Source organism: Thamnophis sirtalis, unplaced genomic scaffold (genome assembly GCF_051295495.1).
Source record: "Thamnophis sirtalis isolate CommonGarterSnake01/CBP01778 unplaced genomic scaffold, rThaSir2_p1.2 scaffold_2, whole genome shotgun sequence".
Taxonomy (NCBI): Eukaryota; Metazoa; Chordata; class Lepidosauria; order Squamata; family Natricidae; genus Thamnophis; species Thamnophis sirtalis.
Window position 1 is genome coordinate 24,049,713 of NW_028261382.1, and position 21,145 is coordinate 24,070,857.

General features: G+C 51.4%; 2 protein-coding genes across 5 annotated transcripts in view; one reads left to right on the forward strand and one right to left on the reverse strand.

Annotated features, from left to right (window-relative positions):
- PPIP5K1 (diphosphoinositol pentakisphosphate kinase 1) overlaps window positions 1–4,126 on the reverse strand; it is a 48,209-nt gene extending 44,083 nt beyond the window's left edge. The window contains exons 1-7 of one of the 4 annotated variants that reach the window (XM_087704452.1): window positions 3,820–4,122; window positions 3,556–3,733; window positions 2,993–3,188; window positions 2,819–2,909; window positions 2,410–2,495; window positions 1,361–1,515; window positions 95–196 (exon numbers count right to left, since the gene is read on the reverse strand). In XM_087704452.1, the coding sequence (XP_087560578.1) occupies window positions 95–196; window positions 1,361–1,515; window positions 2,410–2,495; window positions 2,819–2,909; window positions 2,993–3,188; window positions 3,556–3,705 (780 nt within the window). In that variant the 5' untranslated portion in view covers window positions 3,706–3,733; window positions 3,820–4,122. The other 3 variants (XM_087704451.1, XM_087704454.1, XM_087704453.1) reach the window with 3 other exon arrangements.
- Window positions 4,127–6,182: 2,056 nt separating this feature from the next.
- Window positions 6,183–16,528, forward strand: CKMT1A (creatine kinase, mitochondrial 1A). Its single transcript, XM_014062134.2, has 9 exons — window positions 6,183–6,475; window positions 9,241–9,439; window positions 9,527–9,622; window positions 14,064–14,285; window positions 14,568–14,653; window positions 15,233–15,356; window positions 15,531–15,665; window positions 15,875–16,000; window positions 16,312–16,528. The coding sequence occupies exons 1-9, from the start codon at window positions 6,321–6,323 to the stop codon at window positions 16,426–16,428; spliced, it is 1,260 nt and encodes a 419-aa protein (XP_013917609.2). The 5' UTR covers window positions 6,183–6,320; the 3' UTR covers window positions 16,429–16,528.
- The last annotated feature ends 4,617 nt before the right edge of the window (window positions 16,529–21,145 follow it).

A 21,145-nucleotide genomic window follows, 5' to 3' on the forward strand; every position in this document is an offset into this window, starting at 1 on the left:
TGCCAAGAGGGTCTCAAAGGAACCTTGGTGACCAGTCTGCCTGCCCAGCTCAGAGGACTCCTCTCAACAGGTCCCCACAAACACCCCCTCCTACCTTGACATCCGTGCCATCTGTAGGCATGAACTCCTCATAAATGTATGATCCGGTCTTCCGTACGCTGCTCTCTGGAGAGTAGACGCTGCTGCGGCTCCCAATCTGAAACAGTTCGGGAACTCAGCTAGAGAGGCGAGCTGCACCTTGAATGGGATGGGCCAGGAGACCCGGAGCAGGTGGCACCTCACACAAAGGGGCAAAAGGCACCTCCACTTGGACAGCAAGGCCTGAGGCAAACAGGCAGGAGTAACAAAAGCCTGGGAATATCTCCTGGTTTGATGCACAAAATGTAATGGATTCCTATATATCAGGCTTCTCCAACGCCTGTTTCAAACTGGGTCACGCAAGCAATGGGCAAGTGTGCACATACACAAAGCTCCACTTACAAGAATGGTGGGCAAGCACATGCGTGAAGCTCCACTCATACAAGCAGGGGTACTTTTGCTCACGCATGAAACTCTACTTGCCCAAGCATAGGGCGCTTCTGTGTGAATGTAAATTTATGTGAATATTTATGTGAACTTATGTGAATGGAGCTTTGTACGCAAGCACAAGCACCCTGTGCTCAAGGGCCTCCACTCGCATAAGTGGAACTTCATGTACATGCAAGTGCCCTCCACTCATACACAAAGCACCATTCATGCAAATGGAGACCGTGTGCACCTACCACTCACACCAAAGAAGTTGTGTGCCTGTGTGTGTGCCTACCACTCATACACACACCCCCACACCCCGCACTAGGCCAGACCACCAAGGTGGAAAGGTTGGGGCTGGCTTGCCTTATGCCACTACTTATTTCCTACCAATTGTGTTTAAAATGGAAAAGATGAAGTTATTCCTGTTGTTCAATAAAACTAAAGTACATTCCTATGTACATAACCTCATTACCTTTATTCCAGCCGAGCCAAATCAAAATTGCTTTAATCAAAATCTTAATCAACTTCTGGAATTCAAATTTCCACTTTACTGAATATTCAAAGGAAGGAAAGGTACCCCGGAAATGCACATTATCTTAACTTCTCAAATCTGACACCTGAAAGGGGACCCAACCACAACGAATTGGGAGACCCTGGTGCTAATGACTCACCCCTTCAATATTTGACATTGATTATATTGTGCCCTCTTTGGCTTGGGATTACTGCTTTGGTTGTAACTGTAAAAAAGTATTATTGACACAATCTCCTGAAATAGAGATAATAGCCGGGTACACTGCTATTAGGAATGCCCCTCATCAGACAGAGGGTACCCCAGCCAAAGACTTCTCACCTTGCGGAAAAGGCGCTGGCTGCCCCCGCCAGCCGAAGAAGGATAGTAGATGTAGACATTGTGGTCCTCAGCACTGACTGGCTTTTCCACAAAGGGCTTGGGGAAAATGGCCCCATTGACCTCCACATGGTCCTCCCCCTCCACCAGGCTGCACTCTGCAAAAACACACAAGGCCTTCAGGACAGGAAGCTGATACCCCCCCACCCCCACCCCGCATCAACTTTCTTTTCTTGGGGAGCTATGGAGCCTCCAGGCTTCCCAAACATCCAGGATCATCCTTGGAGGAGGCTGGGTCTGGCTGTGAGTGGCAAGGAGGCGGAAAGGCTGGAAAGCCACTATGCAAAATGGCTGCATTAGGGGGGCAGGGGGCATGCCCAGCTGCAATAAGACCCTTCAAAGGAATTGGGCACACCTGAAGATGAGGCCAGGGGTCTAACTGGGGGTAAGTGAGTGGAGGTAAACCTGTAGCCTACAGAGGATCAAAGAAAACATAGTGCTAGTCTAGACCAGCACTGATGATGTTACCTAGTTTGGGTAATGAAATGTCTGCAAGAAACTCACCAAGCGCAGAGAATACCAAAGAACCCTGAGTTACAAATACTTTCTTTTCTCGATCAAGGAAAGGAGCAGCTCTTTAGCAGACATCAGTCTGCAAAGCCGAGTTTTGAGCCCTTCTAGTGCCTCTTTGCACAAAAGACAGAAGCCTCTTCTTCTCCTAAGGGCATTGGCCAGTGTCCCAGGGCCACCCTTCCTCTAAGGGTGGTTCCTCTAAGGCTCTCTTGGCAATGCTCTGGGCAACAAAGGAGACGGCTCTGCGCAACATGGTGCTACAGTCATCCATTTTCTAGGTTTTCATACTGCCTCTTAGCCCTCGCCAACTATGTTGCACAAATCCAGCCACACTTTGAGCATTCTCAGGCCCTGGTCTACACCTGGGGGCTTAAGGGCAGCCCAAGGGGCACCTTCCTGCTTATCCAGCAACTGACCCCCTTGCCTTGCCTCCAAAGTGGGCCAGGGAGGTGGCTCGGCCCTACTTGCCCCACACTCACCCTCTGGGCGATCAGGGTCCCGGTTGAGCACTGCATAACGAGGCAGGTCTACTCCCTCCTCCTGCAGGATCCGGTATACCTCCCGCCTACAGAGGACAGGAACACAGGCAGGGGTCTCTGGCTGAGGGGACATGACTGATGCCCCCCTGGTGGCCAGAGCACACCTCAGCTTGGCCACATTCGGACCACAGGGTAAGCAAGAAATTTTACTTCGCTCCAGTCTGCCTTGCTCTTCCCTGCTGGTGGTAGTAGCCCAATTAAGCAAACTCCGGCTTCTAAGTCACTTCCACCCAAAATGACCCAAAGATCTGGTGGAAGATCAGGGTGCAGATTTGGCCCACTGCTGAAGGTACAACGTACCATGCAGCCCATAATACCCCAACAAGTGTATCCACCTCCACAACCCTACCTGTCCTGGATGTAATATTGCATATCAAGGTCGTTAATCAGAAAAGGGTTGCAGAGCTTGGCATAAGCAACGGCTTTGTCCAGAGGAAACCCTGGAAGATTCAGGGAGGAAAACCATGTTGACCATCAGCTGAGCACCCAGGGAGAAGAGGAGCCGGGACGCCAGCTGGCCAACCTTTGGAGTGGAAGGAGATGAGGCAGTCGCAGGCCGGCCACTTCTCCACCGGCTCGTTCAGGATGACATCTTCCCCCATGATCACCACCGCGATGTATTCAAACTTGCACAGTCGCTCCAGGATTTGTGTCATGGGCTTGGATTTGGACTTTTTGGTCATTGCGCAAATGCCAACCACAATCTGCCGTTCTGGAGGCTGCAACAGAGCCACAGCAGCAGCAGTGTCACCTTGGGCAATGGGGGGTCCAGCAACACCGGGCTCTTCCTTAAAGTCAGGCACAAAAGCCAAACAAGGAGGAGGCACAGAAATACACACAGGCCCAAACTAAGGAGGACTTGCAAGAGAAGAGGAAGGGGTCCCACCAGGCAGAGCCTTCCCTGCTAAAAGCCCCCCAAAGCACAAGCACAAGAGGAAGCACAGGGCAGCGCCCACCCCCATGATGCCCTCTGGGGGACTTCCAGCCCACTTCCCTGGGCGCCAGTGGAGGGACAACCCCAGCTTCCCACCGCCTCAAAGCCGGCGCTGCTCCTTCCGAGGCAGGCCGAGCAACAAGCCCCTTTACCGACTCTTCCTCCTCCTCCTCATCCTCAAAGAAGGGCAGCTCCTCCATCTTCAGCTCTGCTGCCGGGAAGTCCACCTCCTCATCTGGGCAGCCCAGGAAGAACTTAGCCGCGGAAGCGCCCTCCTTCAGCTCGGCCGTCCAGGACGACATGCCAGATCGCGCAGCCAACCATCCCGCTCTGCAACGAGCAGGCCGGCGTCACCAGCGGCCGCCCAAGCAGCCCCGCCCGCCCGCCACCCACCCGCCCGCCCGCCGGAGCCTTACACTGCCGCATCCTTCGGGCTGCGGGCGGACTCCGGAGGCGGAAGAGGACCGAGCGGCGTCCGGCCTGTCCGCGCCGATCTTCGCAGCCTGCCAGGACGGCGCGCCTTCGGCCGGCGGGGCCGCAGGAGCCACCCGGAAGCGCTCGCGCTCCGGCCGGGCACCAGCGGGCAGGCGGGAAGGCCTCTCGGACGCGCCAGCCCCGCCTGCCAGAGCGGCCGCCGGGCGGGGAGGCGCTTGGCTCGGCCGAGGCTCCGCCCGGCGCCCACCGCCAGACCGCCGCCCGCCTCGCCCGTGGGAAGAAACTGGCCCTGCCCCGGCCGCTCCCGGCCTTCCCCTCCCGGCGCGCCCCTCCCCCCCCAGCCTGGCTCTGGCGGCCGCGGAGATCCCTTCCCCCACCGCTGCTCGGGGCTCTGGCGCGCCCTGCGCTCTCCGGCAGGGACGACCCCCGCCCGCCCAATCCAGGCCACGAGGGGCGGTGGGCGTGGGCGCGGGCGCCTCCGGAGCAGAGAGCTTCGAGCCCGGTCAGAAGCCAGGCGGGGGCGGGGTAGCCGCGAGCCACGTTGGGCTTGCTAAGGAATCCAAAGGTCGCCGAGCGCTGCCGGCAGCGGTCACCTTGACACACCTGCCCGGAGGAACCCAAGGCCAGCCACACCTGGGAGCAGCGGAGGACGCGCCTCTTGGCGGCAGCCAGCCCCGCCCCTCCGCTCCAAGGAGTTCTTCGCCGGCCAGGAATTGCACCGGCTCTCCTCCACCTCATTCCTTTGGGTCCATTGCTCTAATCGAGTGTGCTCTATGACGGCGGTTGAATGTTTCACGTGTCTTACATAGCGCCAACTATCCCACTCAGTTTTTCATTTTCTCCTTTCTGTCTCTCCATCTCTTAAGAAAAACGTTGAATACTTTGGGAAGACTGAAATTGGAAGGAAACCTTGTGCATCACCGGTGCTGGGAAGGGGTGGGCAGGGCAAACAAATGCAGTTGGAAATAGGGTGACCAATGTCCAGTGGAAATGCAAGCGCAGGTGAGGGATAAGAACGATGGAGAGAAAGGAGTCCTTAGGGCTCTCTGAGCTTGGTTGTTTTCTTGTCAATGTTTCATGAGCCAAATTAGGCACCATTATCAGCACCGCAAGAAAATAACCAAGCTCAGAGAGCCGCAATGACCCACCTCTCATTTCAACTCGGTGCTACAAATGTTCTCCTTTCTTGATAATTGAGAGTTTCTGATAGGGAAGAAGAGAAGGGGAACCTATCAGTGTCCTGGGGAGGAGGGGCTGTCACATTGCTCTCAATCTTGTCCCTCCCCTCACTGGCTAAAGGGAGCTTATTTACACCCCAGTTTTTTTAGCATCTCCTTTGGGGGGAGATGGACCGCAGACCATCAACAAGTCTCTGGGAGCTCCGAGGAAGGCACCAACCGGCTGTGCAGCCGAACACTCTCCGTTTCTCTTGCTAGCAAACTGATGGAGGAGAAATCCGACATGCCAAATATGCAGGAGGGGGCTACATTACCCTGATTGACGTCAGAATCTTATTTTCCCATGGGGAGGGGGACAGTCGACCAGACAAGAGTCCAGAATAGACTGTAAGCCTGAGGCTCGTCAACTGGAACATACCTGCCTGAATCCCAAGGCAGCTACCTCAAGATTCCCCCATCCAGCGCCCTTCAGCCGCTGGGGAGTTCAGTGGGGCCTCTGCCCTTGGAGTCCCTAATACAGCAGGAGGAGGAGGGGTCTGCAGAGAACAGTACCCAGTGGGGCGCTGCGTCTAGCCAGAACTGCAGCGGATCTGCTCAGCATTTCTTAGCGCAGCCTCTTGCTTATCCTCTTGCCTGGGGAGGTCAGTTTAGGGTCGGGGGAGGACCTTGGGTGAGAATCATATTGCACAAAGAAGCTTCATTCATCCCCATGAAATATCTTGGGGAACAAACCAGATCAGATCAGCGTCAAAGAACTATCCAGAGGCTCGTTTGTTTGCTTGTCTCTTCGCTTCTTTTATTCTCCTCTGCATGTCCCGGTGCGGGTGAAGAGGTGCCCAGCCGGGAGCGGGGATGAAGGCAGCAGGTACCAGCCAGCCTCGCCCAAGGGGACGAGGAGAGCCTTCTCCAGGGCAACCAGATTCCCACACCGCCGCCGCGCTGGAGGAGGAAGAGCAGGAGGAGGAGCGGGGCTGCGGAGATCGGGGGGCCGGCAGTGGGTGGCAGCAATGCCGCCCCCGCGGGGCCGGTGCCCTGCCCTGCGCTGTCCAAGCCGGGGTCGGTGCTGAAGCGCGCTCTGGGCGTCGCAGCCGCGGGTGGTGCTTCAGGCGAGGCCCCCGGGCTGGGATGGGATGGGCTGGGACGGCCGGGACGGCGCTAGGGCGGCGTAATCTCCGCGCTCCCCTCCCCGCGAGCCTTGCATTGGTGGCGCGTCTCCTCCCGCCTGGCTGTGAGAAGTCCTCGCCCGCCTGCGGCTCGCCTTCCTGCTTCGCGTCTTCGCTTTTCAGACTCCCCGCGGCGGCACCATGTCCAGCACCTTCGCCCGCGCTCTCTCCGCCCGGAGATCCGCCGCCCTCCTGGCCGCGGTGGGCGCCGCCGGCTCTCTGGGCGCCGGCTTCCTCTTCTCCCGCGACTCCGTCGGCCTCTCGGAGAGGACCAAGCGGCGCCTCTACCCACCAAGGTATGTTTCTCGGGGCGACTGGGGATGCCCTTGAGGCGCCGATTCCTGGGAGGGCTGGAGCGCAAGGTCTGGGACGACGTGGCGGACCCCTCGAGGAACAAGGTCCCCTTCTCGGACCCTCCGTGAACTGCGCGCCGCTCCCTTTTTTCCTGCCCCGCAAAAATGAGGCCATTGGGTTTGGCCTTCGGGCCAAGAGAAAAAGGGACTTTGCTTTGCCACTGAGCGACCCCCAGAAAGGGGGGTTCAGGGCCGCCAACGGACTCCTGCCTTCTCAGACGCCAGGGGTTGCTTCCTCTCCCTAGCTAAAGAGAAACGCAGTCGGCTTATGGTCTGGAGCCTTCTCCGCCGTCAGCTCCTTCTGGGCCTTCTGGCTGCCTGGCGGGCTCTGGATCTCCCCCGTGACCGTCGCACAAAACACCACTAATCTAGGGGTGATTATCCTCCCAAGAAGGATCCTGAAAGCATCCACCAGCTCTGGGCAAAGCAGAGCCCCCCAGAATCCCTTTCGGAACAGGCAGGTGCCAGGCTGTCCTGGTTCCAAGCACGGGTCCGCAGGTGCAAAGTGAGCCTAGGCTTCTGGTGCAGCTCCCTCCTCCTTATCTGCAAAGAAGGAATGGAGCCCAAACCCCGCCCACCTTTTGGGCTGCGGCTGGAGAGACCAGCCAGCTGCAGGCTGTTCTGTCCTGAGAAAGAGCCTTACAGACCCCAGACTGGTGTTCCTGTTGGGGGGAGGTCACAGGCAGCGTCTCCCCAGCCCCTACCCCTTCCTCAAGACACCTTGGAAGAGTTCAAGGGCCCTCTAAATTGGCAATAAGGTCAAGAGAGAGCGGCTTCCTAAGCAGATTAAGGAAGGGAACTTAATGTAAGCATTACTCTGCTGCTGGATTGTGAATTGGGGTCATCACAGTTGCTTAAGTACTCCAGGTTGAAGTGAGATGTCCACCTGCCTAAGCCTCAGAGGAAAGGGTGAATCAGCAGAGTAGAGAGGATTCTCCAGCTTCTGGGTGGCAAGAGCCGAGACACCTTGCACCAGGAAGTGAGAGGAGAGGAAAACAGGCCACCTCCTAGGCGGCCCTTCCCAGGACTATAAACCAAGGCAAAGTCCTGGCAGAACTGAAATCCATATAACCTGAGATTGAACCACATTTAAGCACAGACTGCTTAGACTAGCCACCTTCTCCCATTTGCCACTCTGGGAAGCATACAAGCTGCAAAATAACAAACTCCCCACTCTGACCCCATGAGATAATGTAGTCAATTTGCTGACTCTATTTCTTATTTTTGTTTCTGGGGGTATCTTTTTAATGTTTTTGTTTGTGAGTCATTGGGAGTCAAACAGCATACAAATATTTTACATAGAATTGTCCCACTTTTATCTTAACTAGGCACCCTCTGCCTGCTAGTTGGCACTTAACAAAGTAGCTGATCTTCATTAACCTGCAAACTTCCTTTGCTACTGGCCCAAACCAAAGGTTCTCAACCTGGGGTTTATAGACCCCAAGACGTGTGTTGTCATCACAGGGAGTCCGCGAAGGCTCGAAGAAATGTTATGATTTAAATTTTGAGCGAAGTCTTGGGGGATTCGTGTCCACAAAAGATATTTAAGGATCCATGTGGTGAAGAAAAGGTTGAGAACAAATGGCCTAAACTAAGCAACTCCCAGGGAAGAGAGCTTGAAGAGCTTGTCTAACAAAAGGAAGCACTTACAAGCAAGAGCCGAGGTGGCGCAGTGGTTAAATGCAGCACTGCAGGCTACTTCAGCTGCAGTTCAGCTGTTCAAATCTCACCGGCTCAGGGTTCACTCAGCCTTCCATCCTTCCGAGGTGGGTAAAATGAGGATCCGCATTGTTGTTGGGGGCAATATGCTGACTCTGTAAACCGCTTAGAGAGGGCTGAAAGCCCTATGAAGCGGTATATAAGTCTAACTGCTATTGCTATTGCTAAGTGCCATGGCAATTCTCCTTACTGCTGATGGATCCAGATTGGGGGAAACTGATGCAATAGCTTTATTAGTAAACTTAGATTAATTGTAATGGTCCTAGTGTCTTCCCCTGCGGTATTCAACCTGCAGTGGGTATCCAACACTATTGCCTGCAATACTACGTCACTAAGACGGCACGGGAGCCAATTTGATGTAGTGGTTAAGGCATTAGGCTAGAAACTGGGAGAGTTTGAATTCTAGTCCCATCATAAACCTGAAGCCAATTGGATGACTTTGAGACAATCCTGTTTCTTGGCCCTAGGAAGAAAGTGGAGGCAATGGCTTACCACTACTGAATTCTTGCCACTGACTTAAAAGCACACACCCCCCCAAAAGGCTGCTGACGGAAGACAGTGAAGTAGAAAATTTAATGGTTCTTCACTCATCCTTGGATGGAAACAAGATTGGCTGGGCATTAACCGTTCCCGTTATTGTTGATCTCTCTGCTGCTGATGTTACCAATCTCTACCATAACGGTGTATATGCCTCGATATGGAATAAGGGAGGAAACACTAACTGAACACCAATATAGCTAAAGATGACCTAACTCTGGGCTGGGAATGGGATGAAGGGTCAGATTTCCCTAAAGGAAATAGGAGGCTACCAGGGCTCACCTGTCAGGGACAATCTCCAAAAGCATCAGAGAACCCTAGAAGTAGAAGAACAGAACAAGTGTCCAAATGCTCCACCTGAAGGCTTGAGAAAGAAAAGATGGGAATGGTTCAGACCAAAAGGCAGAGCTCTCTTGTCATCTTTACTCTGCCCTTTCCACCATCTCCCATAGTGCCGAGTATCCTGATCTGCGCAAACATAACAACTGCATGGCCAGCAACCTGACACCAGCCATCTACACTCGGCTCTGTGACAAAGCCACACCTGCTGGCTGGACCCTGGATCAGTGCATCCAGACTGGGGTGGACAATCCTGGACATCCCTTCATCAAGACAGTAGGCATGGTGGCAGGAGATGAGGAATCCTATGAGGTGAGTTCTGAGAGGTCCACCCTCCTTGCCTATCAAGCCTCGGGCTTCTTGAGATGATTGCTAACCAATGGCCTCTTATGACTCCAGGTTTTTGCAGAGCTGTTTGATCCTGTAATTGAGGAGAGGCATAACGGCTACAACCCACGCACCATGAAGCATCCCACAGATCTCGAAGCTCGTAAGGTATGCTAACTAGGACCCTGTCATGACTGCATGTACCGTAACTTCAATAGAGCTTTATTGGCAAAATTGGTCTTAGAATGTATCACAATCCACACATTTCTCTCTGCAATGATTTTAATGTACAACTACCCAGAAAAGGAATGTGGAGGTACACTCCAAACAAGTCTTAAATCTCCTAAATTATATCAAATGTGCTGTTGGAAAATTCATTCCTAAGATGCAATGCCAGCACAGCAAAATATAAACTTGACAATAAATGTATGGAAAGAAAGAAAGGAAAAGAAGGGTTATCTTTAAAAATAGCAGAAATACAACAATAAATAGTAAACCAAAGTCCCTAAACATTCTTAAAAAAATAATTGAACTGTAGGATGTTAATGGAAGCCAATCAGGGAAGGAGCCTATTTACTTTCAACCAAAGGATCAGCACTGACTGCCTCCCCCCCCCCCCCCCCCAGCATCAGCACCTGCCCTTAGTCCCACACTCCCCAGAGGGAGGATCTATGACTTGCTTCTTCCACAAAGTTCAGGTACATTAGTCAAATTCTGATAACAGAAAACCCAGTGCCAGCCAACCCAAAGATCTCGAGAGGTTGAACCAGCCCTTTAAACTACCTGTGCAGGGTCCACAGCTCAGCGCAATGTGCTCCCAAGCCTGGTGTTAGTGACATTTGTACATCAGAGTAGAGTGTAGTCTCCAACCTTTCCTGCTTGGTGGACTGGCAGCAACAGTGGGTGGTGACGGGGGTGGGGATGGTTTCATGCGCAGAACCTAATCTTGTGCATGCACAAATGGAGCTTTGCACACTCACCTGCCACTTGTGGCACAGACTGACATGGGTCCACAGACAGGGGCTTGGGGACCCCTGGAGAAGAGCTTGTGCCATTAGTCAAATGGATCATGATAAGGGCAGGAGCCACTGTGGCAAGGTCTTCCTGCCCAAGGTATGGTTGCACCATAGCCTCCACCTCCTATTCAGGCTGGACTACAAGTCCAGGAGGACACACATAGACCCCCCAGTCATAGTGGGTTCCACCACAAAAGCGCGTAGGACAAAATCGCGCTCGACAAAAGCGCGCTGTGACGTCATCACAGCGCGACAAAAAAGTTCGAAAAATGTAAAAATAAAGCGAAAACCTTACCCTAAGCCCCCCAAACCTAACCCTAAACCTAACCCTAAACCTAACTCTTAACCTAACCCTAAACCTAACCGTTAAAGTAACGAAAAACCTAACGCTAACCCTTAACCTAACCCTAACGCTAACGCTAACACTCTAAAGCTAACCCTAACCCTTAACCTAACCCTAACCCTAACCCTAACCCTTACCTTTATGTGAATCGGCTTGCTTTAATTTAATTTTTATTAATTTTTATTTGAATTTTTCGATCTTTTTCGTCGCGCTGTGATGACGTCAAAGGCGCGATTTTGTCAATCGCGCTTTTGCCGTCCGCGCTTTTGACGGGTCACGGTCATAGTGACTCTCTATGTATTAAGGCATAACATTAGAACAGGCATAACATTAGAACAGAACATTAGAACATAGACTACTAGTCAACCACACATAGTATTGTTTAGCTTGGGTTCAATTTTAATCTGTTCTGTCCCATCCAGTCTTGCATCAGGGCAGGATTCACGCTGATAGCCCAGACTTATGGCATATAGCTCATTTTAACTGGCCCACTCATTATAGGGATGCAATGGCTCAGTTGCCAAGACTTATGGATCAGAAAGGTCAGCAGTTCGGCAGTTCGAATACCTAGCGCAGCATAACGGAGTGAGCTCCTGTTACTTGCCCCAGCTTCTGCCAACCTAGCAGTTCAAAAGCATGTAAAATGCAAGTAGAAAAATAGGAGCCACCTTTGGTGGGAAGGGAACAGTGCTTCATGCACTTTCGGCATTTAGTCATGCCAAACACATGACCAAGGAGATGTCTTTGGACAGCGCTGGGTCTTCATCTTTGAAACAGAAATGAGCACTGCGCCCTGGAGTCAGGAACGACTAGCACATATGTGCGAGAGGAACCTTTACCTTACTGATTATTTTGAATCCTGAACTGAATTCCCCGATGGCTTCAAGTAGATCTTCAAATGTAAAGGGAAGTAGAGCTCTGTGGTACTCTACCTGACTGCTGAGGAAGGACTGGAACCATTGCAAATTAGAGTCCCCAATCTATAACCCGATTGGATGGTCCAGTAGATTACCAGCAAAGATCACCGAGAGGCATAAGAGAACCAGGACACTTACACTCCCCCTGCACAGGTCATGACAAAGGATATTACAATAGCAGCCAAAGCCAGAGCCATCCATGCTCAGAGCCGATGATCCATTTCCTCTAGAGCGGGCGTGTGTGTGTGTCAAACTCAATTTCATTGAGGGCTGTATCAGGGTTGTGTTTGACCTCGGGGGGGGGCTGGAGTGTGTGTGGCCAGCTTGACATCACTCGTGTCAGGGGCGCATGTAGTGGCCCAAGCATTCTGCCAGAAAAAACAGGCTCCTGAGCTCTGTTTTTGGCTAGGACGGCCTCCTGCAACCGTCTAACAGTGAAAACACAGCCATTCTGAGCTCCATTTTCATTGGCAGAGGCACTGCGGGCCGATCCTTCACTGTTTCCAGGAAGGCCGTGAGGATCAGATCTAAGCACCTTTGACACCCCTGCTTTAGAATATTCCCCACTGTTGACTCAAGATAATGCGGGTGCAGCCCTCTGTGACCCACATTCTGAGCAATGAATGCTCATCTCAGATTCCAACAGACATAAGCTGAATGCATAAACCCAAAGAGATCTGGAAGTCACAATGTTTTTTTTTTAACAACAAAACTGCCTATTGCTCTTCTGCATACGAGCAACTCACTTGTCTAGCAGAGCCTCTGTTGCTTCAGGGACAAGCCTGTCAAATAATATTGGTTAGATGTAGACTTATGTGCTCCTTCAGGAACACGGTAGGAGTGGCATATCTAATATGATCTCCTTCTATTCCCCAACAACAACCCAGTGCGATAGGCTGGGCTAGGGGACAAGGCTGACCCAAAGTCACCCAAGGAACTTCTGTGACATGGTGTTCTCACCTAGGGTTCCTTAAAAAGCATGAAGCAGAGTCTTGGTCCCGGCAAAACCTCTTTCATTTACACGACTGTGAATTCCTTTCATTCACAGTCAGCCAGGCTTGGCAAACAGTTTTTCAAAGGAACATTTATCAACATGTACCTTATCTTGCTTGGAGAGCTGCCAGAGAACTAATTTCCAAACGCAGGGCAAGGCAACACTTGGCACAGTCTCTTATAGTCACAAACAGAACTTTCCAGTCTTGAAACGACCAAAGGAACAAATTGTTTCTTGCAAAAGCCCACTCCTCCTTCTTGCTATTTTGTTTCCTATGGGTGGGCCAATAACCTCCAAGGTGTAACTTTACTCTCAAGTCAACCCTGCTTTCTTAGTTGTTCTTGTCTTCTGGCAGCTCTGTGCATGCTCACACTGGGAACAGGCTCCAGTTGTTCCTCTGCCTCACTGCTTTCTAGCTCCCTCTCTGCCTACGATGCAGAGCCCCCAGGACTGGCCCATGTTCCTCCCCAACCTTCTCAGGCCATAACACATGGGAAGGACCAGAACCTGCCTTTTCTTGACTCCCTGACTTCTCTCTGTCACAGGCCGGGACAAGGCAGCATTTCAAGAACAGGGAGCCCCTTTGCTGGCTACTAAGGCCAGGCTGACTGGGGAGGCTTCTCCAAGGCTGGACCTCAGATCCCAGAGTACGTCACACTTTGCAAGGAGACAACACACCATCTCTGCCTGGGATGATCTTCTCTTTGCACGAGGCATTTAAATAGATGGCTATTCAATTAAACTGAATGAAATTAAATCCAGGGCCTTTTGCCAAGGATGGCGCAGTCTCATAGATCCTGTACTACAAGTTCTGGGAATCTATGACTCCTACATACAGCAGCCTCAATCACTGTTGGGGTGGTGGGGCACTGCATCCCAGAGCAGAGCATTTGGGGAACAGCTGCTTTAAAGAGCAAGAGGAGGCAAAGAGAAAGAATGATGAGCTCGGGGCATTTGGGAGGAAGAAAACCAGAGAATGACATAGTAGACTGGCATGCTTCAGCATTCCCAGCTGCTTCCAAGCAAAAGAAGCGTGAGCAATGGGTACATGTTCTGAGCAGAGGAAGGTTCATGGAAAATGCTTGTGCTCTGTGCAAAGTGCTTTCCTGCATTTCCATGACTATTCCTTAGCAGCCTGGCAAACAGGGCTTTCCTCTTGCTTCCCCTGCTAGAGGGACAGCATACCTAGCCTCCGCCTGGGAGCTGGCTTCCTGCCAAGCCCTGAAAGCAATGGGAGCCAGCCAGCCTGCCAAGGGCAATGGGAGGGAGGAGATCAAAGAGTTTGGCTGGGGAGCCCACCCTTCATCTCCCTGGGTATGACTAGCCTCTTCTTCGTCAGATCAAGGGGGGGCACTTTGATGAGCGCTATGTCCTTTCCTCGCGGGTCCGGACTGGACGCAGCATCCGTGGCCTGAGCCTGCCTCCAGCCTGCAGCCGGGCAGAACGGCGGGAGGTAGAGAAAGTCACAGCAGAAGCCTTGAGTGGCCTGACTGGAGAGTTGGCGGGCAAGTACTATCGCCTCAGTGAGATGACAGACAAGGAGCAGGAGCAGCTTATTGAGGTGAGTGTTCCACATGGGACAGGTCCTGAATAGACCCTCCCTGATTGGGAGAAGAAGCCATGAGGAAGGAGAGCAGAGAAGATCGGGCTCAGCTGATGATATTTGCAGGCCCAGATCACCTGTTGTCTGGGACTGAGTGTAACTTCCTGCAAGGGCCCTTGGCTGCCAGCCATCACCACCGCTTTCTCAGCCCATTAGGCTGCAGGCAGCAGCTATGCCCTGGGACAAAATTCAAGGGAAGCATAAAGAGACCGTAGCAGGGATCATCATTTTCTTCTTCAGGACCACTTCCTTTTTGACAAGCCGGTCTCCCCTCTACTGACAGCAGCAGGCATGGCTCGTGACTGGCCTGATGCCCGGGGAATCTGGTAGGTCTCTGTGGATGCTTCTGATAAGGAGAGGTTTCTTCCTGGGCAGAGGTCCTCTGGAGTGTGGCTTCCTCTGGCAATGAAAAACATGGATTGGTGGGGGAATGGAGTTGGCTGGTGGGCTTTTCCCACTTTAAGAGCAGCTTAAAGCTTCGCCAAGATTGGTGAAGACCAGAGGCTGCCCAGGGAGGGAAGCAGGGGTGGGTTCCGGATCCAGTCACAACCAATATGCTGCAATGGAGCCAGGTGTCCACCACATGAACGTCCATTGCACACGCATGCGCACCACCGCCCTGTGAAGCTCCAGCTGCTCGGCGGAGCATCGTGTAGGTGCCGTATGCTGCGTGTGCATGCGCAAATGGCCCGGTTGGTTCAAATACAGGTAAGGAGGGCAGGCAGGCGGATGGGCCCTCCGAGGCACGTACCAGAACAATACCTGGTGCTCCCAGCAGGCACCAGTATGCCCGCACTGGGGTGTACCAGCCATAACCTACCACTGGAGGGGAGTTCTCATAAAAAGGCAGGTCGGTTGGTGGTAGCCTCTCCTCTCTCCTCATCAGCATCTTAACTCCTGATCAGGCACAACCATGAGAAAACCTTCCTGGTCTGGATCAATGAGGAGGACCACACTCGTGTCATCTCAATGGAGAAAGGAGGCAACATGAAGCGAGTCTTTGAGAGGTTCTGTCGGGGCCTGAAAGAGGTGAGTCTCCCCATCTCATCACTCAGACCTTTTCAAGGCGGCTGAATCAGAGGCTGCCAGAGAAGCTGAAGGGAGGAAAATGGGGTTAGGCAGGTGGGCAAAACTGGGGAGGTGGTGGTCAGAGCACTGGCTTAGACGGATCCACTTACACTTTGTCTTTCCTCCCACAACCAGGTTGAGCGACTGATCCAGGAGAGAGGCTGGGAGTTCATGTGGAACGAAAGGCTGGGCTACATCTTGACGTGCCCATCCAACCTTGGCACCGGCCTGCGTGCTGGAGTTCACATCAAACTGCCACTTCTGAGCAAAGTAAGGATCAAGTACAAGGAATGTCCCAACTGCTCTGAGCCCTTTCTTTCAAATCCAGAAAGCCACCTTTCCTTGGCGTAAGCCAATGTTAGTGCTTTTCCCCTCATCTTTTGACCCCAGAGCTACAAACCACATCAAGCTCCCAGTTAACCCACCCCCACCACTGAGCTTTCAATGTGACATTCCTCCATCATTACATCTCTATCCAGGACCACCGGCTTTCTAAGATCCTGGAGAATCTGAGGTTGCAGAAGCGAGGTACTGGGGGCGTGGACACCGCTGCCACAGGGAACATCTTTGACATTTCCAATTTGGATCGCCTGGGCAAATCTGAGGTAATGGCCAGGTCTAGCTGGGTGCAAGTGCCCTCTCTTGCCTTCCCTTGCTTTTTGTGGTGCCTGTTTGAGTTATCCAGACAATTGTGGGCATAGGGGAAGGGCCTTGGGAAAGGGTAGGCATATGGCAAGCAGGACTGGGACAGGGTGCTTCCTCCTTCAGAGGTTGGTGATGCCAGCACAACTTAGTACCACTCAAACAAACGGGACATCCAGGCTGGACCACTGACTAGAGCCAAGGATCTGTCTGAACTGCTCCAGCTCAGCCCTCCGTCTCTTACCACCCTTGCTTGTATTCCCATCCTCGGCAGGTTGAGCTGGTACAGCTGGTGATCGATGGGGTGAACTACCTGATTGATTGTGAGCGGCGCCTGGAACGAGGCCAGGATATCCGCATTCCGGCCCCCGTCAGCCAGTCCCGTGGCTGAGTCCAACCGGACCCCTCCGAGGCTTGAGAGATGCCTGCATGCGTAGTCTTGTGGCTCTGTGTACCCTGCAGCAATCCCCATAAAGTCCCAATTGCTTGGCTTCCTTTGGTTTGCAACTATTTTTTCTGCCCATCCCTAGAAGCAGCAGGGAGGAGGGACCTTCTAGATGGAAAAGAGAGTCCAGTCTTCTCTCTTCCAAATCCCGGGCTCCCCTTCAAAAGATAATAAAGGGCCTTTAAAGGCTTGGGAAGACAAACAGATGGGGTGACAGACTGACAAAACTGCTCCCATCCCCAAGATCTAGGAGGAGGACAAATAGCCAGAATGCTGGGGACGTGATAGCCATGCATGGCAACTACAACCCAGCAAAAGACAGGAGGGCAGCAACATCTGAGGCTGCAAAGAGCTCAGCAATCCCTGCTGATAGGGCACCATGGACAAGACTTCCCAGCTCATCAGATTAAGGAGCTGGGCAAGTGAAGCGGGCAATGCTACCACTGCTTCTGCCCTAGGATGGCTGATCCAATGACCCTGCATTCATTCCCCAGTCTGCAGCCATTTCTCCTGGCCTGGGATTAAAGTTAACCTGAAGCACTTGGGTCTTCTGTTTCCAGCAGTTGCTCTTCTCCTGGACCCTACCTAGGATGGGCAGTGTAGTAATAGTCAGCTCTCCAATAGGACATTCTAGTATGGGACATTCCCAAAAAACAAACAAATGGGCATTGGGGGAGATGTCTCCTGGTCCAATGTGGTCCTTTCTGAGTTAATTTTCATTGTGTCTTAGCAAACCAGGAAAGAAAAAGGGGATAGAAGTTGTACTTGAGATTTCAGAGGGAAATGTGCTATCTTCAAAGGTAGTGAGGAAAACCACAGGCTAATCAACCTGATACTGATGCTTGAAATACCAATGTGGAAAGGACTTTGGAGATCTTCTAGTCTAACCCCCTGCTTAAGGGAACCCTGAAACTACCATTTCAGACAAATGGCTGTTCAGTCTCTTTTTAAAAATATCCAGTTATGGAGGACCCACAAGTTCTGGAGGCAAGCTGTTCCATTGGTTAATTATTCTGTCAGGAAATTTCTTCTTAGTTCTAGGTTGCTACTCTCTTTGATTAGTTTCCATCACTTCTTGCCCTGCCTTCAGATGCTTTGGACAACCCTATTTTCCTTGTGACAGCTCCTTACATGTTGGAAGATGGCTATTATGGAAAGATACTAGAGCAGACCACAAAGAGATTCATAGCTACCTTAAAACCAGGCAGTATTTAAAACCACAGAATTCGGCAGAGATTGGTCAGGAACAACTTGGGTAATATTAATATTGTTTTGCTTTGTTTTTTGGCAATCTTAATTTCTTTAATACATTGCAAGAATGTTATAGTCATAAAATATCTTAATTTCAACTGACAACGTGCTCCATGACACTTTGAGTAGCAAACACCAGGTGGCATGCCGATTAAGTTCATTCATGACAGCTTGAAAATCATTTTTAAAAAGTACTCAATGTTAACCATCAAACAAGTGAGATAAGAATGGGCATCCAGTTTGGTCCTGTGTTTTCATCTATTTTGTGGATAAAGGGGAATGTTTAGAACACTTACCAAATTTGCAGCTGACACAAATTGGCATGGCATTAATTAATATTCCAGAAGACTGAAAGTTGAAAGCAATCTTGATCAGTTAGAAAAATGGCCTTCTAGTTTAATTGAGACAAATGCATGTTACTCACTAGGAAAAAGTAGTCAAATGCAAAGTTTGTGTGATGAGTGTGTGCATGAAAAGGTTCTGGAACTGAGATGGATTACAAGCTGAATATGAGTCACAGTATCACACGGCTGCTAAAAGGATGTGTCATTTTGGGCTTCAGCAACAGAAGCATAGTTTCCAAATGTTAAGGAGGGAATTGTTCCACTTTGTATTGAACAAATATTCTGAGTATTATCCATCCCCGGCATCCATCATGAAACTTCTGGAGTTAAGCCTCATAAACACACTTCAATGGCAAAATATATCAACAAATACAAGGCATGCCTGTAAGATCACCTATATCTGGCCTAAGAGCCTAAGATAAGAAGCAGTAATGCAGAAACATGAACGCACAGTCCTGCCAACCATCTAGCCAAAATGTTGGGTAGGTTACCTGGACTATACTTTTGCCTTCATCAAATGCTCCACACTAGAAGATACACACCATCTATTCAACAACATATTCACTGGGATCAGTTTGACATGTGAAGAAGGAAAAGAACCTTCCTAGATATTGACATAAGGAGACAAGATAATGGAAAATTAACAATACAAACACAGGGATGAAATTCTAAATTTCGCAAGCAACCACCCCACTGCACAATAGAGGAGTTGCACCCAGACCCTTTTCAAAAGAACAGAAACATATTGCAGCACAGAGTCATTAAGAAAAAGCATGTTTATGTAACAAAAAGAAAAAAGAAAAAGCAGAAGAGAAACACCTTTTCAATGTTTTTTTCCCCAATGGCTATCCAAAAAATTCATACTATGTCATCCAAACTCCGACAAAATACATAGCCAACCACAACACAAAAACAAGTCCTGCCATACATCAAAGGAACATCCAAAATGGTTGGCAGCATCACTGGGCCTGGTGGAGCAGCTCCATCCACAGTTTGGTCTGGGGTGGTCCAGGGAGCGAGCGAGAGTTTCCCAGGCTCTTTGATTCTCAACTGCTTTTTGCAATAGGTGCAAGGTATGGCTCAGGATAGCATCCTCCGGATCAAGATGAGGGACTTTGCCTCTTGTGCCCCTCACAACATTCCTGCCTGTGGGAACCTCTGCTTTCTGGAGTAAAAGTACCTTCAAGAGTTGATCCTCTGGTTCTTCCTTTCACCCTATGCCCAATGACCATGTGGGCTTGACAGGTTCCTCATTGGGATCCAGCTCCTCCAGTCCTTCTGCTTTGTCTTGGGTATGATGAGGTCTAGGAGGGGACCTGCCTGGTGCGCCAGTCTCCTCCAGTTCGCTCTCATGACTGGACATTTAGATGCTCAGTCCACACAGTAGACTGCAGTCTCCGCATTGACTATTAAAGCAGACCTTGCCTAATGTCATCAATTGTGATCAATTCCTAGGAAAGAAAATCCTCAACTCCAATATTTCAGAAAAAAAGGATTTTTCTTAAGAATGAACTGCATGCAGCAACAGTCGGGCAAGGTGTGAAGCAAATGCGCCTGAAAAGACAAATTGAAAATAACCCCACAGCGCACCCTGCTCGGAGCTCTGTTCTAACTGCCAGACTTTTGCAGGCACAAGACCTAGGATCTAGGACATTAGTTTCACCCATTAGCCCATGCCCCAATGGGAAGGACTAAAATTCTCATCCCGTGTCTCCTCCTGAGGCATCCATGTGGCCCTTGGGAAGGTGAGGGGGGACAAGAGCCAGGCCTGGCCCTCGCAGCAGACTTCATGTTTCTTATACTACAACCAGCTTCCAAAAAGGAAGGAGGATTGTAAAAGCTTCTGACTGAGTCCAAAGGTTTCATGCTGACTCAATGCCAATTAAGGGCAGATAATCAATCTCAGGCAGAAAAAGGCAGCCCCCTCTGCAGATTGTGTGAATGAGTCAGCAGGCACAGGAAACAGAACCCCCATACAAGCCTACTGGCAGAGTTACATACCCGGGTAGATTCTGATAGCAAACCAGACTTTGCAGGGTTTTCCTCAGCCACTTCATACAAATAGGAAATCAAACGGGAGAGAAGAGACTATTCCCCTGTTGGGCCACTCAGCCTCTCTTGCTCCATGCTGGCTGGGACTGCTACAAAATGATGTCTGTGGTTCCAGCCCTCATGGCCACCTTATGCCACAGGTGAGGGTATTAAAAGCCCCCAAGTGGAGCAGAAGGACAGGTCAACCAAGCCAGGACACCAAGGAGGGCAGCTGGTGTAGTTTTGCCCCATGTCCAGGCCTGGACCTGTGCTGGAAGTAGTCTGCAGATTAGATTTCTTCTGGGGCTCCAGATAACTGTCCCCTCATCATCAGCTACATGGATACTGATTTGTTAGCTCCTTAAGCAGAAGATGCCCCTGGGCGGCCCTGAAGGTCCCTGGCATCCCAGCCTCTTGGCACAAAACAAAGGGAACAACTAGATGAGTACCTTCCCAAACTTTGCTACTCCTAAGTCTCATGCTACCAAGGATTTGTCCAGCTGGTGTCAAAGGTCCAGGAAATACTAGTGTCCATGTCTACAAAATGTTCCAATTCCAGGGATACTCTAGTGGGGGGGGGGACCCAAGGACCACATTTATCCCAGGGCCCCTGGAGGAACTCGAAGGAGGAACAGAGGGGGGGCGGTCTTAAGAACCCTTCAAATCTCTCGAGTTCCTCCTAAGCGAGCTGGGCAGCCCTCCGGCCACTGGAGGGGTCGGCCGAGGCTGAACTGGCCGAGCGGGCACTTCTCCCTACTCGAGAAAAGTGATCAGGAGGTCCTTATCATGACCGGCTCACACTCTTGACCCCTCCCCCGCGTATCCGGTCAGCTTAATTCCAAGAGCCGCAACGAAAGAACCGACGCCGAATCCCCTCTCCCCGCTCTTCACGCCAAGCCGCCCGTACTGCGGTCAACGACTGCCGCCTCGGAGCTTGCTCTCGGACCCCGAGAACCGTCCGTGAGACAGGCTCGAGGGAGGAAAGTTTCTCCCACCGGAGCAAAATCCGAGCCGTTCTCCCACAGGCTAAACTCGGA

Bases quoted from the DNA above. Each gene is read 5' to 3' on its own strand.
- CKMT1A (XM_014062134.2), top strand. From the start codon at position 6,321: ATGTCCAGCACCTTCGCCCGCGCTCTCTCCGCCCGGAGATCCGCCGCC. The intron at 6,476-9,240 runs GTATGTTTCTCG...CATCTCCCATAG, and splicing joins CGGCGCCTCTACCCACCAAG to TGCCGAGTATCCTGATCTGC. The intron at 15,357-15,530 runs GTGAGTCTCCCC...TCCCACAACCAG, and splicing joins TCTGTCGGGGCCTGAAAGAG to GTTGAGCGACTGATCCAGGA.